The sequence below is a fragment of the Octodon degus genome, unplaced genomic scaffold (assembly GCF_000260255.1).
Source record: "Octodon degus isolate 3935 unplaced genomic scaffold, OctDeg1.0 scaffold00274, whole genome shotgun sequence".
In the NCBI taxonomy this organism is placed as follows: Eukaryota; Metazoa; Chordata; class Mammalia; order Rodentia; family Octodontidae; genus Octodon; species Octodon degus.
The window spans coordinates 269782-285690 of NW_004524850.1; the positions used below are offsets into that span (position 1 = coordinate 269782).

General features: G+C 43.8%; 2 protein-coding genes across 3 annotated transcripts in view; one reads left to right on the top strand and one right to left on the bottom strand.

Annotated features, from left to right (window-relative positions):
• Positions 1 to 8028, top strand: part of LOC101560854 (zinc finger protein 709-like) — a 23310-nt gene extending 15282 nt beyond the window's left edge. Inside the window, exons 2-4 of one of the 2 annotated variants that reach the window (XM_023706900.1) lie at positions 2771 to 2897; positions 3092 to 3152; positions 5227 to 8028. In XM_023706900.1, coding sequence (XP_023562668.1) covers positions 2771 to 2897; positions 3092 to 3152; positions 5227 to 7132 — 2094 coding nt within the window. In that variant the 3' untranslated portion in view covers positions 7133 to 8028. The remainder of the gene's footprint in view (positions 1 to 2770; positions 2898 to 3091; positions 3153 to 5226) is intronic. The other variant, XM_023706901.1, reaches the window with a different exon arrangement.
• LOC111814145 (zinc finger protein 431-like) overlaps positions 1 to 15909 on the bottom strand; it is a 629125-nt gene that overhangs the window by 37228 nt on the left and 575988 nt on the right. The gene's annotated exons all lie outside the window — the stretch shown is intronic.

A 15909-nucleotide genomic window follows, 5' to 3' on the forward strand; every position in this document is an offset into this window, starting at 1 on the left:
TAGGTGCTTTAGACCACCGAGCCATCTCTCCAGCCCTATTTCTTGACTTTTGTGTACATGATTTACATCTGAATTTATCCCTCTATTTCTAAATCGCTCCCTCTAATTCTAATAAGGTTGTGGTTTTCTTTTGTGGTAACACCTTTTTACTTCCAAAAGAAGGTTCACGTACCATTCCATTCCAAAGTGCAGTTTAATTCTTGTACAAGGCAAGTGGCGAGCAATGTGGGTTTCTCCCTGCCTCCTCGATCACACAGAAGTCACTTGTGCCACTCTGTGCCCTGAGAGCCCTGTCATCATAAATATTCTGCGATGGTGTGTCTGGATTTCACCCACAGCCTCACTGTCGTCTGTGGGTCTTTTCAGAGGTGGCTGGACCTATAGTGCATGAAAATGGAATGAATTCACGGTGTGATGCTCACTTTAAGGCAGCGAGCGCCACCCAGGCGTCCAGAGCAGGCTGTAAGCAGCAGAACGAGGCCCGCCGCCGAGCTGCTCGCTTCCTAGTGCCCTGCGTGCGCTGCCATCCTCTGCCGTGGCCGCTGTGCCCGCCACCAACCGCCCTCCGCGCACCGCCCGCCTCGAGCCCATGCATGATGGGTGGAAAGCTCCACCGCCCGTGAGCCAAAATAAACATTCTCTGTAAGTTTGGTTGTTGGGATTTTGGGGGGGGGGGAATTGTAATTTTTTTATTGGAAAACAAGTATACAACTTGGAATGGATTTGAGGCAAATTGTGCCATAACCAGATTTTTTTTTTTTTTTTAAGGGGCTAAACAAAGTTTAAAAAGCAAGTAACAATAAAAGAAAATGTTTCTGGTACAAGACCAGCAGTACAAACAAATAGTGTACAAGTAACCTGGACAATACACCCGTTTTGCAATTGTGCGGCTTTGAAGTACATATTGGTTTTGTTGTTGTTGTTTTGGTGGAACCAGGGATTGAACTCACACCCTTGCACTTGCGAGGGAAGCACTTATTCTCCTGAGCCATCTCCCCGGCCCCCTGAAGTACATATTGTTGACTGTCCGCAGCCACGCAGTTGCAGTTCCACGCGTCCACAGCAGCGTGCTCATGATTCCTAGGAAAACTACTTAAAGGCGTAACCCAGATGTTCCTTCACTTACTAACTCCGTCTAAGCGTAGACGTGCACAAGGGCTCCAGTAATCCAGAGTGAGCCACATGCAACGTGTTACTTGATCAGTTTTCTAAAGTAAGGTTTCAGGACAATGACAGTCAGATAAGGAAAGAAAACATGGAATGAAGTCCTAATTATGTATTTTTTTTGACGGGGGAAACTTTTTACAGATAAGTTACAAAGAAAAGGCAAATAAACAAATTTGTACAAGAAATTTAACACATTCTGTACAGTGTCTTCCCTTTGCTGTCACCATTTGTACAGACTCTTCCTAGTTTCCTTGGCCATCAGCATCAGCGTCTGCTTCCCTCATCATTTCATCAACCTCCTCCTCTGTTGACTTGGCGAAGCGCTGCTGCACTGATAAAAGCATCGCCGTCCTTATCAAATACACGGAATGCTTCTCTAATTTCTTCACTGTGCCTTTCATTTTTCATCCCATTGTCAGAAATTCAGGGAAGTCAGTTGTACCGTTACCATCCGCATCTACTTCATTAGTCATATCCTGCAACTCTGCTTCTGTGGGATTCCGCCCCAGAGACCTCACTACAGTTCCCAGCTCCTTTGTTGTTACAGTTCCCTCCCCATCCTTGTCACATAGTGAGAAAGCTCCTTTGAGTTGTGCAATCAGCTCTGCAGTCAGTTGGTCAGCCGTGCCGCAAGCGCTCCTGGTTTCCGCGACACGAACACCGCACCGCTCAACTCACTCGCTTGCTCCACTCGGACTAATTCAGTTGTTGGGAACTTTGACTCTGCAATAAGGAAAAAGAAAACGTAACTGAGGTCCATTCTATTTGCATGTGCGTCCACAGAAGCCTCGCTTCACTCTCTGTAGTCTGCCACTCTCTATGAGTAGAGCAGTGCTCTTCAGAGTAAATTTTCTAACTTTCTATACCTGAAGGAAGCTCACATTTGAATGAATGTGTAAGTGAAAAATGTTTTCTTTGGTTTTTCCATTCATTGGTGGTGCCTGTTAGCTTTGCAAACGCTTGGTGACCAGCACGTGTGACCCATAGTTTCTTCGTCTCTCCCCCTCTCCCTCCTTACGCCACCTTTCGGGTCACTGGGCCTTCGCATGCATGGTATTGGTTCCTTAGTTCATTGTCATTCTTCTTAGGCTTTCTTCTGTACAGACTGGAACTTTTCTAGCTCTCCTAATTACCACTTATAGAAGTAGCCTAGTGTTCTAGGGATTTGTCTGTGAACACAGGTTGAAGTTTCGAAATACTGGCTAAATCGAATCAGAGAAGGAGGGATCAATTCCCTGGGCAGTAAGTTGAAAAAAGGACATTTTCGTTGATGCTTTAGAGTAATTCATCAGATATTTTTCTGCTTCCTTTTTTTTTCACTTGGATTTTGATTTGTGGGCCCCTTCTGTAACCACACGTTAGTGACTTTGTAGCAGTAAAACTGGGATTAAGTAGCAGGAGAAGCAGAGTGCCCATGCTGCTGTCGCTTACGCTGAGTTCCCGTGTGACGAGTGCAGATGGCTGAGGATAAGCGTCTGATGACCGAGCCGTGATGTGAGCATTGGGAAAACTCAGCCTCAGACAAGCACTATAAAGGACAGCCTACAGTGCTCCCTGTCCTGATCTCCCTCTTCTTCCTGCAAATCCCTGTGTGACGGCGTAGGAGGCGGTGACCTTCGAGGACGTGGCTGTGAACTTCTCCCGGGAGGAGTGGGCGCTGCTGGATCCGCCCCAGAGGAAGCTCTACCGAGACGTGATGTGGGAGACCCTGAGGCACCTGGCCGCCGTAGGTGAGGAGCGTCCCGCCTTCTCGTTCATGCACTCAGAGAGCGTTGGATGGCGCGTTAGCGGTCTCCTTAATAGGAAGATGGAAATGTTTTAGTGCATCTTATAGGAATGTTCAAATTTTACTACGAATCAAACTTGAATCTGCCGACTTCCATGCGTGGTATGTCTTAATTGTATTTCTGTTTGAACATTTTAGGAAGGAGCTCAGATGACCAGCAAAGTGAAGATGAGTTCAGAAACTTCCAGAAGCGTGTAAGGTAACTGGGACTCGGGGAAGAAAGCCCGTCAGGTTGCAGAATGTGAATCGGAAGCAAACTGCACAAATGACACAGTAGTCACATGACACTGTAGTCACATGACACCGTAGTCACATCTCTTTAATCTCATCCAGTATCTCACTGAACATGTGCACATCTCTAACTGAATATAATTAGAAATATAGTATCTCAAGTGTAGGTAGTATTCATATTGTTGCTAAAACTGACCTCGTTAAAGTAATTTAATAGAAGAAGCAGCCAGATGGGTTGGTGCTTGGCTGTAATCCACACACTCCAGAAACGGAAGCAGGAAGATGCCACAAACTCCAGGCCAGATTGAGCTACATAGGAAGTTCAAGGCCAGCCTTAGAACCTGTCTGAAATTTAAAAACTTTAAAAATACAAATTTTTTCTGCCCAGATTTATAGACAGGTTAAGTGAAAGTGTATTTACATGTTAAGTAAAGGAGTATATAGAATAAGTTTTGTGTATACACTGAGCTCTAGCATATGGTTTAGTTTGGTTTTTCTACTACAGGGTCTACAGAATCTCACTATGTAAATGGGACTCAGTGATCCTTCTGTTTTTAGCCTCCCAAGTGCTGGGATTGCAGTGCAGATGTTTTGTAAAAACCACTTGCATATCATACAAATTATACATGATATTATGTGTAGTTAAATGTGATGTACACATTTTTTTTTTATGAGCAGAATATATTTATTGAGAGAAAGAAAGCTCCTGTTCAAGAGAGGGACAGGAGGGGGGCCCAAGCAGGTAGTTCCCCCTGATGTACACATTTAGCTCTTGAAAAATTGCTAATTTTGTAGATGTATTCAAATCCAAATAAATATCACTGTTTTTGATTGCATTTATTTGCAAGCAGGCCTCCAAGGTGTGTAGTCCATTGATGTTCCAAAATATTACAAGGCTCAGCCCCTTATATTGGGGCTGACTGCAGTGTGCTGCAACATCTATGGAAATGAGGACAGAGACTCCACAGAAAGGGAAAGTCTGCATTCTTTCTTATCCATCTGTAGTTTATTTTTCTATTTTTTGAGACGGGTTCTCAGTATGTAGTGCAGACTTGGCCACAAACTCACAGTAATCATCCCGCCTCATCCTCCCAAAATGACAAGCATATCAACCACACCTAACTGTATTCAACTATATTTTTATTGCATATATTCTCTACAGTGTTAATGATTTACAGTGATGCTTAACTACCCATTTGTAGCAGCACAGCTTAGAAAAGCTACACTCTGGAAAAAGCCTAAATGCCCCCTTCCCAGATGAGTTGATTAAAGAAATATGCAGGGAGATAGCTCAGTAGAATAAGCGCTTGCCTGGCTAGCACAAGGGCCTGAGTTCAATCCCCAGTTCTGCCAAAAAATAAAAAATAAAAAAAATAAAGAAATATGAGATAACCTGGGCACAGAGGGCATGCTGGGAATTGTAGGAGTCTAAGAAGCTGAAGTAGGAAGATCATACATCTGTGTTCGGCCTGCAAAGTAATGATTGAGGAGACTCATTCAAAAATAAAGTACTTGGATATATCTCAAGCTAAAACCCTGGGTTCATTTTCAAATACTAAAAAACATGCTGTGCAGACATAATATTCATATACAAAATACAAAGTATTTACACGCAAAAGAATAAACTGATGACATTCAGTATCATAAGTTATATTTTGCCGGAGCATCCCACATGAATTAAGGAGTAAACGAGAGATGGAGGCAAAGAGAGAGGCAGACATTGTGGAGTACCTGAAGAGGTTCAGTGGAAGGGGTAGGATGGAGTCATGGAGGAAAAAATTATCAAAAGTGATCAGGAACATGTTTCATAAGGATCTATTCCAGATCCTCAAAATGAAAGTATTGTGTATTGCAAATCTGTCAGTTACAAACTCCCAAGTGAACCCTATATTTTTGGTCACAGCTGTGTCCTAGTCATCATACAGTATACAGTAAGTGGATGATTAAACAATCTTGGGGGGGATCAAGACAGATCTCATGGGGAAATCATTATTAAAGGACACTATCAAATGTAATTGTTTATGTGACTTCATCTTTTCCAGAAGCGAAGAGGTAGAGAAAGCCTCTCAATATACATTATGGTATCAACATGGAGAAATGGATTCTCGGACTCCAGATACAAATGTGCACATGAAAGTTGTTGGTATAAACCCCGGTGAAAGCCTTTCCTCCATGAGGCCCCTGGCTGGTCTTTCATCAGGAGATGGGCCCATCCTGGCGAACACTGCACTCAAACGATACAGGCAGCAGGGATTTCAAGAGAAGCTGCCTACCTGTAACAAACATGGCAGGATCTACACAGAGCTCCAGTCCTTCTGGAAACATGCAAGGACAAGTCCTGGGGAAAAACCCCTTGATTATATGCCAGATGTAAAATCCTATTCTGATTACCCTGAAGAAGGTACCATTGAAGAGAAGTCAGATGTGATATTCATTACGCCTATCAATATTCAAATCAGGGAACGAAGTCACAGTGAAGTGATTACCTATATATATGTACCATTAAAAGGTTTTGATTCTTACCATGAAGTTCAGACGCATGAAAAAGCTGATTCTGGAGAAAAATCCTGTAGACACTATGTAAAGTCATTCACTAGCAGTTCGTTGGATAATCATGAAAGAATTAACATTGGAGAGAAACCCTATGCATGTAAGCAATGTGGGAAAACTTTCAGCAGAAAAGAGAATTGTCAAGAGCATGAAAGAACCCACAGTGGAGAAAAACCCTACATATGTAAGGATTGTGGGAAAGCTTTCAGCACACAAAGAAAATGTAAAGTACATGAACGGATTCACAGTGGGGAGAAACCCTATGTATGTAAGCAGTGCGGGAAAGCTTTCAGCACAAGCGGTAATTGTCGAACACATGAAAGAAATCACACTGGGGAGAAACCCTATGTATGTAAGCAGTGCGGGAAAGCTTTCAGCAAAAGTAGCACTTGTACAATCCATGAAAGAATTCACACAGGAGAGAAACCTTACGTATGTAAACAATGTGGGAAAGCTTTCACCACCCATGATATTTATCGAATACATGAAAGGACTCACACTGGGGAGAAACCCTATGTATGTAAGCAGTGTGGAAAAGCTTTCAGCAAAAGTAGTACTTGTCGAATTCATGAAAGAATTCACACTGGAGAGAAGCCCTATGTATGTAAGCAGTGTGCGAGAGCTTTCAGGACAAAAGAAGGCTGGCAAATACATGAAAGGACTCACACTGGTGAGAAACCATATGCATGTAAGCAATGTGGCAAAGCTTTCAGCACAAAGTGTGAATGTCAAACTCATGAACGGATCCACACTTCAGAGAAACCCTATGTGTGTGGACACTGTGGAAAAGCTTTTAGCAGAAAATGTAATTGTCGAGTACATGAAAGGACTCACAGTGGTACAAAACCGTATGTATGTAAGCAGTGTGGGAAAGATTTCAGAACAAAAGTAGGTTTGCAGTCGCATGAAATGTCGCACACTGGTGATAAACCCTATGAGTGTAAGCAGTGTGGCAAAACTTTCAGCACGAAGGAGTATTTCCGAACACATGTAAGAAGGCATGTTGGTGAGAAACCCTGTGCGTGTAAGCAGTGTGGCAAGGCTTTCAGCACAACCTGTGAGTTTCAAACTCATGAACAGAGTCACACTTCTGAGAAACCCTATGCATGTACACACTGCGGAAAAGCTTTTAGCCAAAAGCGTTATTGTCAAGTACATGAAAGGACTCATACTGGTGGTAACCCGTATGTATGTAAGCATTGTGGGAAAGCTTTCAGAACAAAAGTAGGTTGGCAGTCACACGAGATGACACACACTGGTGAGAAACCATATGCATGTAAGCAATGTGGCAAAACTTTCAGCACAAAGAAATATTTTAGAACACATGAAAGAAGTCACATTAGTGACAAAGCTGAGTGCGTGCAAGCAGTGTGGCAAAGCTTCCAGCACAAGGTGTGATTGTCAAACTTACGAGCAGAGTCACACTTCAGAGAAACTCTACGTACACACTGTGCAAAAGCTTTTAGCAGAAAACGTTGAGAACTTGAAAGGACTCACAATGGTGAAAAACCTTATGTATGCAGACAATGTGGGAAAGCTGTCAGCCTACATGATCATTGCCGGTGACATGAAGGATCACAGAAGTAGTTTCACATACATGAAATAAATTATGCTTGAGAAAGTATACACAAAGGAAAGGCCTCTGTAGCCATTAACAAGCCTCCCATGTATATGAACAAGGAAGAGTACGACAACTCACGGAAGTGACTTAGACGTGAATGAGACTGAGAGCCTTTTCTTGTAAACAGTATAACATCATGGATCATCACATACATGAAAAATTCATATTGAGACTTAATATGTCAGCAATGTGGGTGTTTTTTAAATTAACACAAAATACTGCACATGATAGGGAACATTACATGGAAACATAGCAAACCTTCAGTTCTTCCACGTACCTTGAAATATATGAAAGAAGTCCTATGGAAGAGAAATTCTGTTTAATGTGAGAAAGCATTTTATGATGCCCATAACATCACAAAACAAATTCTTAAGTGTCAGTATAAATACAAAAAATGAGAACTCTATTCTTTACTATTTTGAATAAAGCATGATATTGCACAGTGGAGAAAGTTCATGCCAATGTTTGTTATGTGGGAATACCTGTAGTCACTTTGGTTTCATTTATGTCACCAAAAAAAAAATTATAAGAAATTGTTAATATAAGGGTTGTACACAAGTTATTAGTTGTCCTATACGCAAGAGTGAACACTGTATCGAAACACTTCGAATGTGCAAAGGTCTCAGTTATAACTCGCGTATTCCACATCCTTTTGATCACTTTTTTTTTTTTTTTTTTTTTTTTTTTTTTTTTGGTAGAACCAGGGATTGAACTCAGACCCTTGTGCTTGCCAGGGAAGCGCTTCTTCTACTGAGCCATCTCCCCGGCCCTGATATACTCACCTCTTACATAGTTTAAACCTAAAACATACACATGCAAAGAAGATATACTAAAGTGTATATATTACAAGCTTGGCCTTAAAATAGGTCTCTGCATTAAATAATTTTAAATTCTTTAAGAATAAATAGGGGCCAGGGAGATGGCTCAGTAGAATAAGCGCTTGCCTGGTAAGCACAAGGGCCTGAGTTCAATCCCTGGTTCTGGGAAGAAAAAAAAAAAAAAAGAATAAATGTAGCCAGAGTGGTACATAAAAATGAGAACATTCCTGGGGAGATAGCTCAGTGGCCTAAGCGCCTGCCTGGCAAACTCAAGGTCCTGAGTTCAATCCCTGATACCGCCTGCTGTGCCAGCCCCAGAACCCTGGCACACTGCCAACACCAAAACTGGGCATGGTGTTGCATACCTGTTATCCCAACGCTGGGGAGGCTGAGACAGGAGGAACATTGAGTCCAAACTACATAGCAAGACCCTGTATCAAAAAAAAGGGCCGGGGAGATGGCTCCTTTGAAGAAGCGCTTCCCTGGCAAGTGCAAGGGCTTGAGTTTGATCCCCGGTTCCGCCAAAAAAGGAAAAAAAGCAATTATGTCTTGAGAAAATACGCATGTAAAAGCAATATACTAAAGTGTATATATTGTAAGCTCAGTCTTAAAATAGATCTCTGGATTAAATAATTTTAAATTCTCTTTTAAGAATAAATGTAGCCAGGAGTTGGGGTACATGCCTGTCATCTCAGTGCTTAGGAGCCTGAGGCAGGAGGACTGGTACAAGTTTGAAGCCAGCCTGGGCTACAGAGTGAGTTCACCTCAGCCTGAACTGCATAGTGAGGATTTTTTTTTTTTTTTTTTTTGGCTGGCTCGGGCTAAGGTCGGTCCAGTGCAGCATTTGGAGCTAGGGATCGAACCACGGCCCCCTGCGCCTGACTGACTTTGTCCAAGCAGGCACTTCAAACAACTGAGCTAACCTGGAAGCTTCCTGAAGTGCAGAGTGAGTCCTTGGCTCAAAAAGACAGAAACAGAGAAAGAAGAAAGAATAAACGTTGCAGCCAGGAGTAGTGATGCTTGCTGTCCTAGCCGCACTCAGGAGGCTGAGGCAGGAGGATCACTGAGTTCCAGCTAGCCCAGGACGCTGGGAGAAGCCCTACCAAGACGAGATAAATGTGCTTACATGGTTCTCATAGGCTCGTGTAAGTGGCACAGGAATTTAATTGTCCGATAAAGTACATAACAATTGTCGTTACTTTGCACTACATTTGATCCGAATACGAAGTGACCTGTATTTCTTACATGATGGTAGGCTCGTCATTTTGTTGGTTATCTTTTGTTTCCTTTTTTCATTTAGTAATTGGGAGGTAAAACAATGTTCCTTAACTATTGTCATTTTTCCATCCATTTTTTCTTTTTTTCTTTTTTTTTCTTTTTGTGGAACTGGGGATTGAACTCAGGCCCTTTTGCTTGCCAGGGAAGCACTTATTCCACTGAGCCATCTTGCCCGCCCTTCCATCCATATTTAATAATTTGCTGGATTGGCCATTCTAGCAATAATTTTTTCATTAGATGTCATTTTGGTAGAAGGTTGTTTTTTGTTTTTTTGGTTTTTTTGAGGCTGGAAATGCCTTCAGGGCATGTCTGGTGTACAGTGCCTGTCTGGGCTGGAACCCCAGAAGCTGGAGCTTGAGGGCTCTGTTTAAGCAGCACTTAAACAGCTGAGCTACTGGGCAGGTCCCCTAGATGTCATTTTGCAATTTTATTTTTTTTATTTATTTTTGCGGAACTGGGGATTGAACTCAGGCCCTTGCGCTTGCCAGGGAAGCGCTTATTCTAGAGACATCTCCCCAGCCCTGCGATTTTATTATCAATAATTTCTGTACATGTGTTTAAGTGTACATCTGTTTTTAAGCAATATGTAAATTAGCAAATACCACATTTTTGATGTAAGAAGATATCTATACATATCCTAATGTGATTACAGATTATATGCGCTGCATAAATTTCCCTGTTTTTTTCTTCAACAGAGACATTAATATCTTATATGTACATTTATTTACTTATTTAATTTTTTTATTATGATTTTTTTTGGCAGAACTGGGGATTGAACTCAGACCCTTGCGCTTGCCAGGGAAGCGCTTATTCTACTGAGCCATCTCCCCGGCCCTCATTTATTTGTTTTATATCATTTTACCTTCATGCTCATATTGCCCTCTTTTATTTGGGCCATAATTCCTCAACCCATGATCCAAGCACACGTTTTTGTGAGTCCCCCGCTGTCAGAGACCAGGAGAACCGTACATGTTCCTGAGGAGGCTACAGTGCAATCTGATAAGCTCTCCACCAGCCGTAAAAGTTGGTATTTTTGTCACCAACATTATTCTCAGAAACTTTTGACTGTTGTTTGTTTGGCCAGGCCTCTACTAGGCTTCTGTTCTTCATAAGGAAGCAGTCTTTTTATGCTTCAAATACCATTTGTGCTTTGGAAAAAAAAAATTTTAATCCTGGAAGCTCAAATTGAATATTAAAATCAAATTTGAGTAATTTTTTGTGATTTGTATGTTTTCTGTTCTTATCAACTTTAGAGGTACATGTATAGAGACTTTACATCAGTATCCACCTCTGTCTGGTCATGAAGGCTGATGTCACTTCCTCTGCATGAGTCTGAGACCACCTCACACCCTTGCCTTCTTTTGCCACTAGTGATTTCTAAAATATCCTGCATTCTTTTTTTTTTTTTTTCCTTTTTTGCTGGCTCAGCCCGCCCTGAGGGCGGGGCTGGTGCATGCAGGCCACTGAACCGCAGTCCCTTGTGCCTGCCTAAACTTGCCTAAACAGGCGTTTTAGACCACTGAGCCATCTCACCAGCCCGTCCTGCACAGTTTTGTTCTTCAGTTCAGTAAGGATTCGATCTAACACGGTTGTTGCATTCCAGTAATCCAAGGTGGAAATAAGGGCAGTACGCGGTCCTAATGTTATGGCCAGTTTGCCTCATCCTAACCCTAGGTAGTTATCCTTAGAGAATGTAGGTAGGCATCAGCTGGCCAGTGTTGTATACATTTTGTCTTTCCTTCTCTGCGATAAGATCTCACAGTATAGCCCAGAATGTCCTCAAACATCACAATGCTCAGCTTTTTATGTGCAGGAATTACAGGTATTCACATCAGGGGAAAATGTGTCTATTTTATAATGAGATGTTAAGTTTCTCATGTGGTTTATGAACTATACTAAATTGCAGAATCTAGTACTGCCTTTTATGCGCTTCAGCATGTGGCTAATTTTCCTGGAACTCGTTTCTAATTCTTATCATCATTGAAACATTGCATAGTGCAACTCCTACTCCAGCCAGAAGAAAAGTAGAAACGGAGGTCCTTTTATCCTGACCATATTTGTTCGTTAATATATCTTGCTGGTACTGGCGGTTTCTGTCTGTAATCCCCCTCAAGCACAGGGAACCCGAGATTAAAGCCAGCCTGTGTGACTCAGTGGAGAGGATGTAAAACAAAGCCTGCAGGGTGCTCCGGGTGCTAACACTCCTGGGCAGGCTCTTCTACCCGGCAGGCACCCTGCACAGGCGGTTGTGCTGGCACCTGCCAGGCGGAGGCCGGGGATCTGCGACTCCTAGAGCAACATGGACTCTCAGTGAGCTCAAGACCAGACCATATAGTGCTGCTTTAAACAACAGCAACAACAAAAATCTGTTTTACTAACCCAAAAAAAATATGTTTAACTTTCTGCAAAGCTTTATTCCAGAGGGGCTCAGTCCTTCTTGGCAGCTGCCTTCCTCATGGCGACCAGCACGTTGCTCAGCTCCTCACGCTTCCTCTTGGCGGGGATGTGCGTCCCCAACCTTTTCTTGATGAACTTGAGGGAGCGCTTGTCCTTGGAGACCTTGAGCAGCTCCATGGCGCGCTGCTGTAGGGGGCGAAGCCGCACTCCTCATGTCCCGCACAAACTCGGTGTGCTTGGTGAGGCGTCCGCGACGACAGCTGTGCCTCGGTTTGCTCACATTCTTAGTCACCTTGTGGCCCTTGTTTTTTTTTTTTTTTTTTTTTTCTTGTGGCCCTTGTTGAGGCCCACGGCCGTGGGATAGCAGAGGGCCATGGCTACTCTTCTTTGATGGTTGCTGGGGTGGAAGGCAAAGATTTATATTAATAGTCTCTACTTTGTCTAAAGCAGCATCTCCCTCAGCGGCAATTCCTGGCAACCGGGACTGGGGAAGTACGTGACCAGCATAACAGGGAATGTGGTGTGACTGTACAACAAATTGAAAGTGCAAAGTGGGTGAGAAGGCCCTGGACCAGTCAGTGTGAAGTGGGTGAGAAGGCCCTGGGCCAGTCAGTGTGAAGTGGGTGAGAAGACCCTAGACCAGTCAGTGTGAAGTGGGTGAGAAGGCCCTAGACCAGTCAGTGTGAAGTGGGTGAGAAGACCCTAGACCAGTCAGTGTGAAGTGGGTGAGAAGACCCTGGACCAGTGTGAAGTGGGTGAGAAGGCCCTGGACCAGTCAGTGTGAAGTAGGTGAGAAGGCCCTGGACCAGTGTGAAGTGGGTGAGAAGGCCCTGGACCAGTGTGAAGTGGGTGAGAAGGCCCTGGACCAGTCAGTGTGAAGTGGGTGAGAAGGCCCTGGACCAGTGAATCATGGCCGGTTCAGTGGGGGCCTCACACCGCTACACGCGCGCTATCTGAAAAGGAGTTAATTGGGATGAAGGAATAATCTTGTGAGCCCATAGGACAGCTTGTAAATCTGTCTTTGTGTAGCAGAGAAACCGTATTCTGTGTTCTTTAAAAGAAGGCTTTCACTAACCTGTCCTGAAGATGACCCATCTGGGAAAATGAAGGAAAATGCCTCCTGTTATGGGGCCTGAGCTTAAGTTTGAAGGGCAGATAAAGGGTGTGAGGGATGCAAACGGAATTAATTTATTTGAAGGATACTGACGATAACGCCAGGGAAGTCAGCCCATGAAGATGGCCAAGAGGATGAAAATTGTCGCGGCCACCGTTGTTGAAACGAAAAAAAGGGAAAAGTGCGACTGCAGCTCACCGCCAAGAGCTGGAGCGCACCGCTCGCCCCCGGGAGCAGCTCCACCACAGCGCCACGGCAGGGGCGAGGTTCACGGGGAGCTGGGGCGTGCGCACAGTGGAAAGGACCCGGGACTGCCGGGACCCCAGGGGGCCTACGCCAAGGGGGGAAAATAACTGAAGGCGTCGGCAGAGAGGGGCCAACCTAGAGAGCTGAGCACAGGAAGAGCCAGGATCACTTTATTGGGGCAGTCGTAGCCTCTGGGTACGTGTCCCTGGAGAGGTGCGGGCCAGGCCCCCCTGGAGAACGTGAGACACCAGACCTAAGTCCTGAGTAGTCAGCTTAAGGGTTGGGCAAAGCCAGGTAATACTACCAAGTCTGAAAATCGGTTAGGGTTGATCTGAAGAGTTTAAGGCACAATATGACTATCTTGGAGAAGGTGACCCAAATGTGAAAAGTTGTCGTAGTCTGTGCCCTCTTGGAGGCCACCACTGGGCTCACCATTATTTAAATGGAATGTGAAGAATACGCAGCTGCTTATCCAAACCTCTCAAGGTTGGACTCCAACTCTATAACTGCTTGTAAAATTTCTGAAGCATTCCTATACCAAGTAAGCACAGGAATGTAAAACAGGCAATCAACCTTATTAGGAATCAAGACAAGCAAAAGACTTATGAAAACTTTTGAAATCAGTAGCATATTCTATATATAATATTAAGAAAGACCAATTAAAGTAAGAAAGATTTTATTGGGTATGTTATTGGGGAAATTCTCGACTCTGAAAGAACCAACTCGTCACTGAAGTAACATTTTTGGAGACAAGGGGAAAAGTTTTCATTTATGAGACTTGTGTTCTTTTAAGTAATCTTTTAAAAAAAATCCCCCCCCCAAAAGAAAATGGGCCAGTGAGATAGCTCAGCGGTCTAAAGTGCCTGCTCAGGCAGGCTTAGGCAAGTATAGGGACCACAGTTCAATATGACACTACATGTCACGCCCGCCCTGCACCCAGGACAAGCTGAGCTGGCCACAAAAAAAAAAGTCCCCATTATTGTAAATCTTGGGATTTTTTTTTTTTTTTTTTTTTTCTGGAACGAGGGATTGAACACAGGCCCTTGCGCTTGCCAGGCAAACACTTATTGTACTGAGCCATCTCCCTGGCCCCGTTTTTTTTGTTTTTGTTTTTGTTTTTTTAATATGATTTTTTTAACCGAAGGCAAAATGTTTATCTTGGGAGTAAAGAGACATAGTAAAAAAAAACAAAAAAACAAAAACTATTTAAATCAATTCCTTTGGGAGGAAGATACAAATTCTTTTTTAGTGCCAGTTAAAATGTAGAGAGAGAAAAAAAATATAGTGTAGAGAAAGCAGGGCTGCCTTCTCTGGAAGGCTGTTTTCTCTGAGGGAGAATGCTCTTTTCAGCCCCTTGCTGATGTGTGGTTGCCAAAGCCAGAGGTCATCTACACTGCATCAAAAGCCCTTAAAATGTTCTTCAAATAATTAATTCTGTCTGTGAACCCAGTAGGTATCAGAGGACCTCAAATTTTTGAATCATTTTTTTTTAATGTATTTAGTACAGGGTCTCACTACACAGATCAGACTCGTGGAGATTCTCCTGTTTTCAGCCTCCCAAGTGCTGGGATTGCAGGCGTGCACCACCATATCCAGTCTCATTCATTTTTCTTATCTATACTGTTGAAATTTTTTTCAGGGAAGAATGATCAATTGAGCTATACAGGAGTCTGGGGTGGGCCGGGGAGATAGCTCAGTAGAATAAGCGCTTGCTTGGCAAACACAAGGGCCTGAGTTCAATCCCCGGTTCTGCAAAAAAAAAAAAAAAAACATTCTGGGCTGATATGAGCAGCGTTGAGCCAACAGAATCATAACTTGATGTCCCATTTCTATTTGGGCTCCTGACTCTGGTTGCAGCTTGCCCTCCATCACGCCAGGGCTGGGCACGCTGCCAGGAATGGGCATCAGTGCCAGGCATGGGCGCCTTCCCTCACCCTGCCCCTCTGCGGGGCATGAGGTGGTCGCTGCCCCGCAGTGTGCTGCCGCTCGCTGGGCCCCGGCACTGGGTGCGCCAGCTCCCACCTCGCTCTCCTTGGTGCAAAGTGTTCCATTTGGTTCCATGTTGGTTTTTCTACAACAGAAAACGAGATTCTAGGTGTGGCTCTGTTCCCAAACTGCCTTTCCATGTTAGTGTCCTGTTTTGATCATATGCGCTCTAATTTTCAGTAAATATATTTATTCTTACTTGGAGACTGCTGTCCCTCAGGGAGCATGCAGAGGGAGCCAGCTGCAAACGTGCTGGAGTCCTTCTCCAGGATGAATGGGATAGGCTTTGTAAAGTGACATCAAATGACCACACGGCTTCTCGCAGAGGCCATCAGGTCAGCGGTATTGGTCAGGGTTTTACGTAGAGGAACAGATATAACATTAGGAGCAGATATTACCACAAGCTGTATACAATGTATGAGGAATTCCAGAATTGGCTTACCACAGGCAGCCGCAGAGTCAGACGAGGGAGCGTGCAGAGGGCGTCTGCACACCCCAGACTGAGGAGTTCAGCCCCGAGGGCTGAAGCTCACCGCTGTGCTCCAGCGAACCTCTATTTGTCAGCTGATGGGTCTTCGAGGGAAGACTAAAGAATCTGTGAGGGAAGGTGAAGGATCCAAGCCAGAGGCCAAAGTCTTTGCAAAGGGGTAACAGAATTCTGTGTCTTTTTTATATTTATTTATTTATTTATTTATTTATTTATTTATTTATTTAT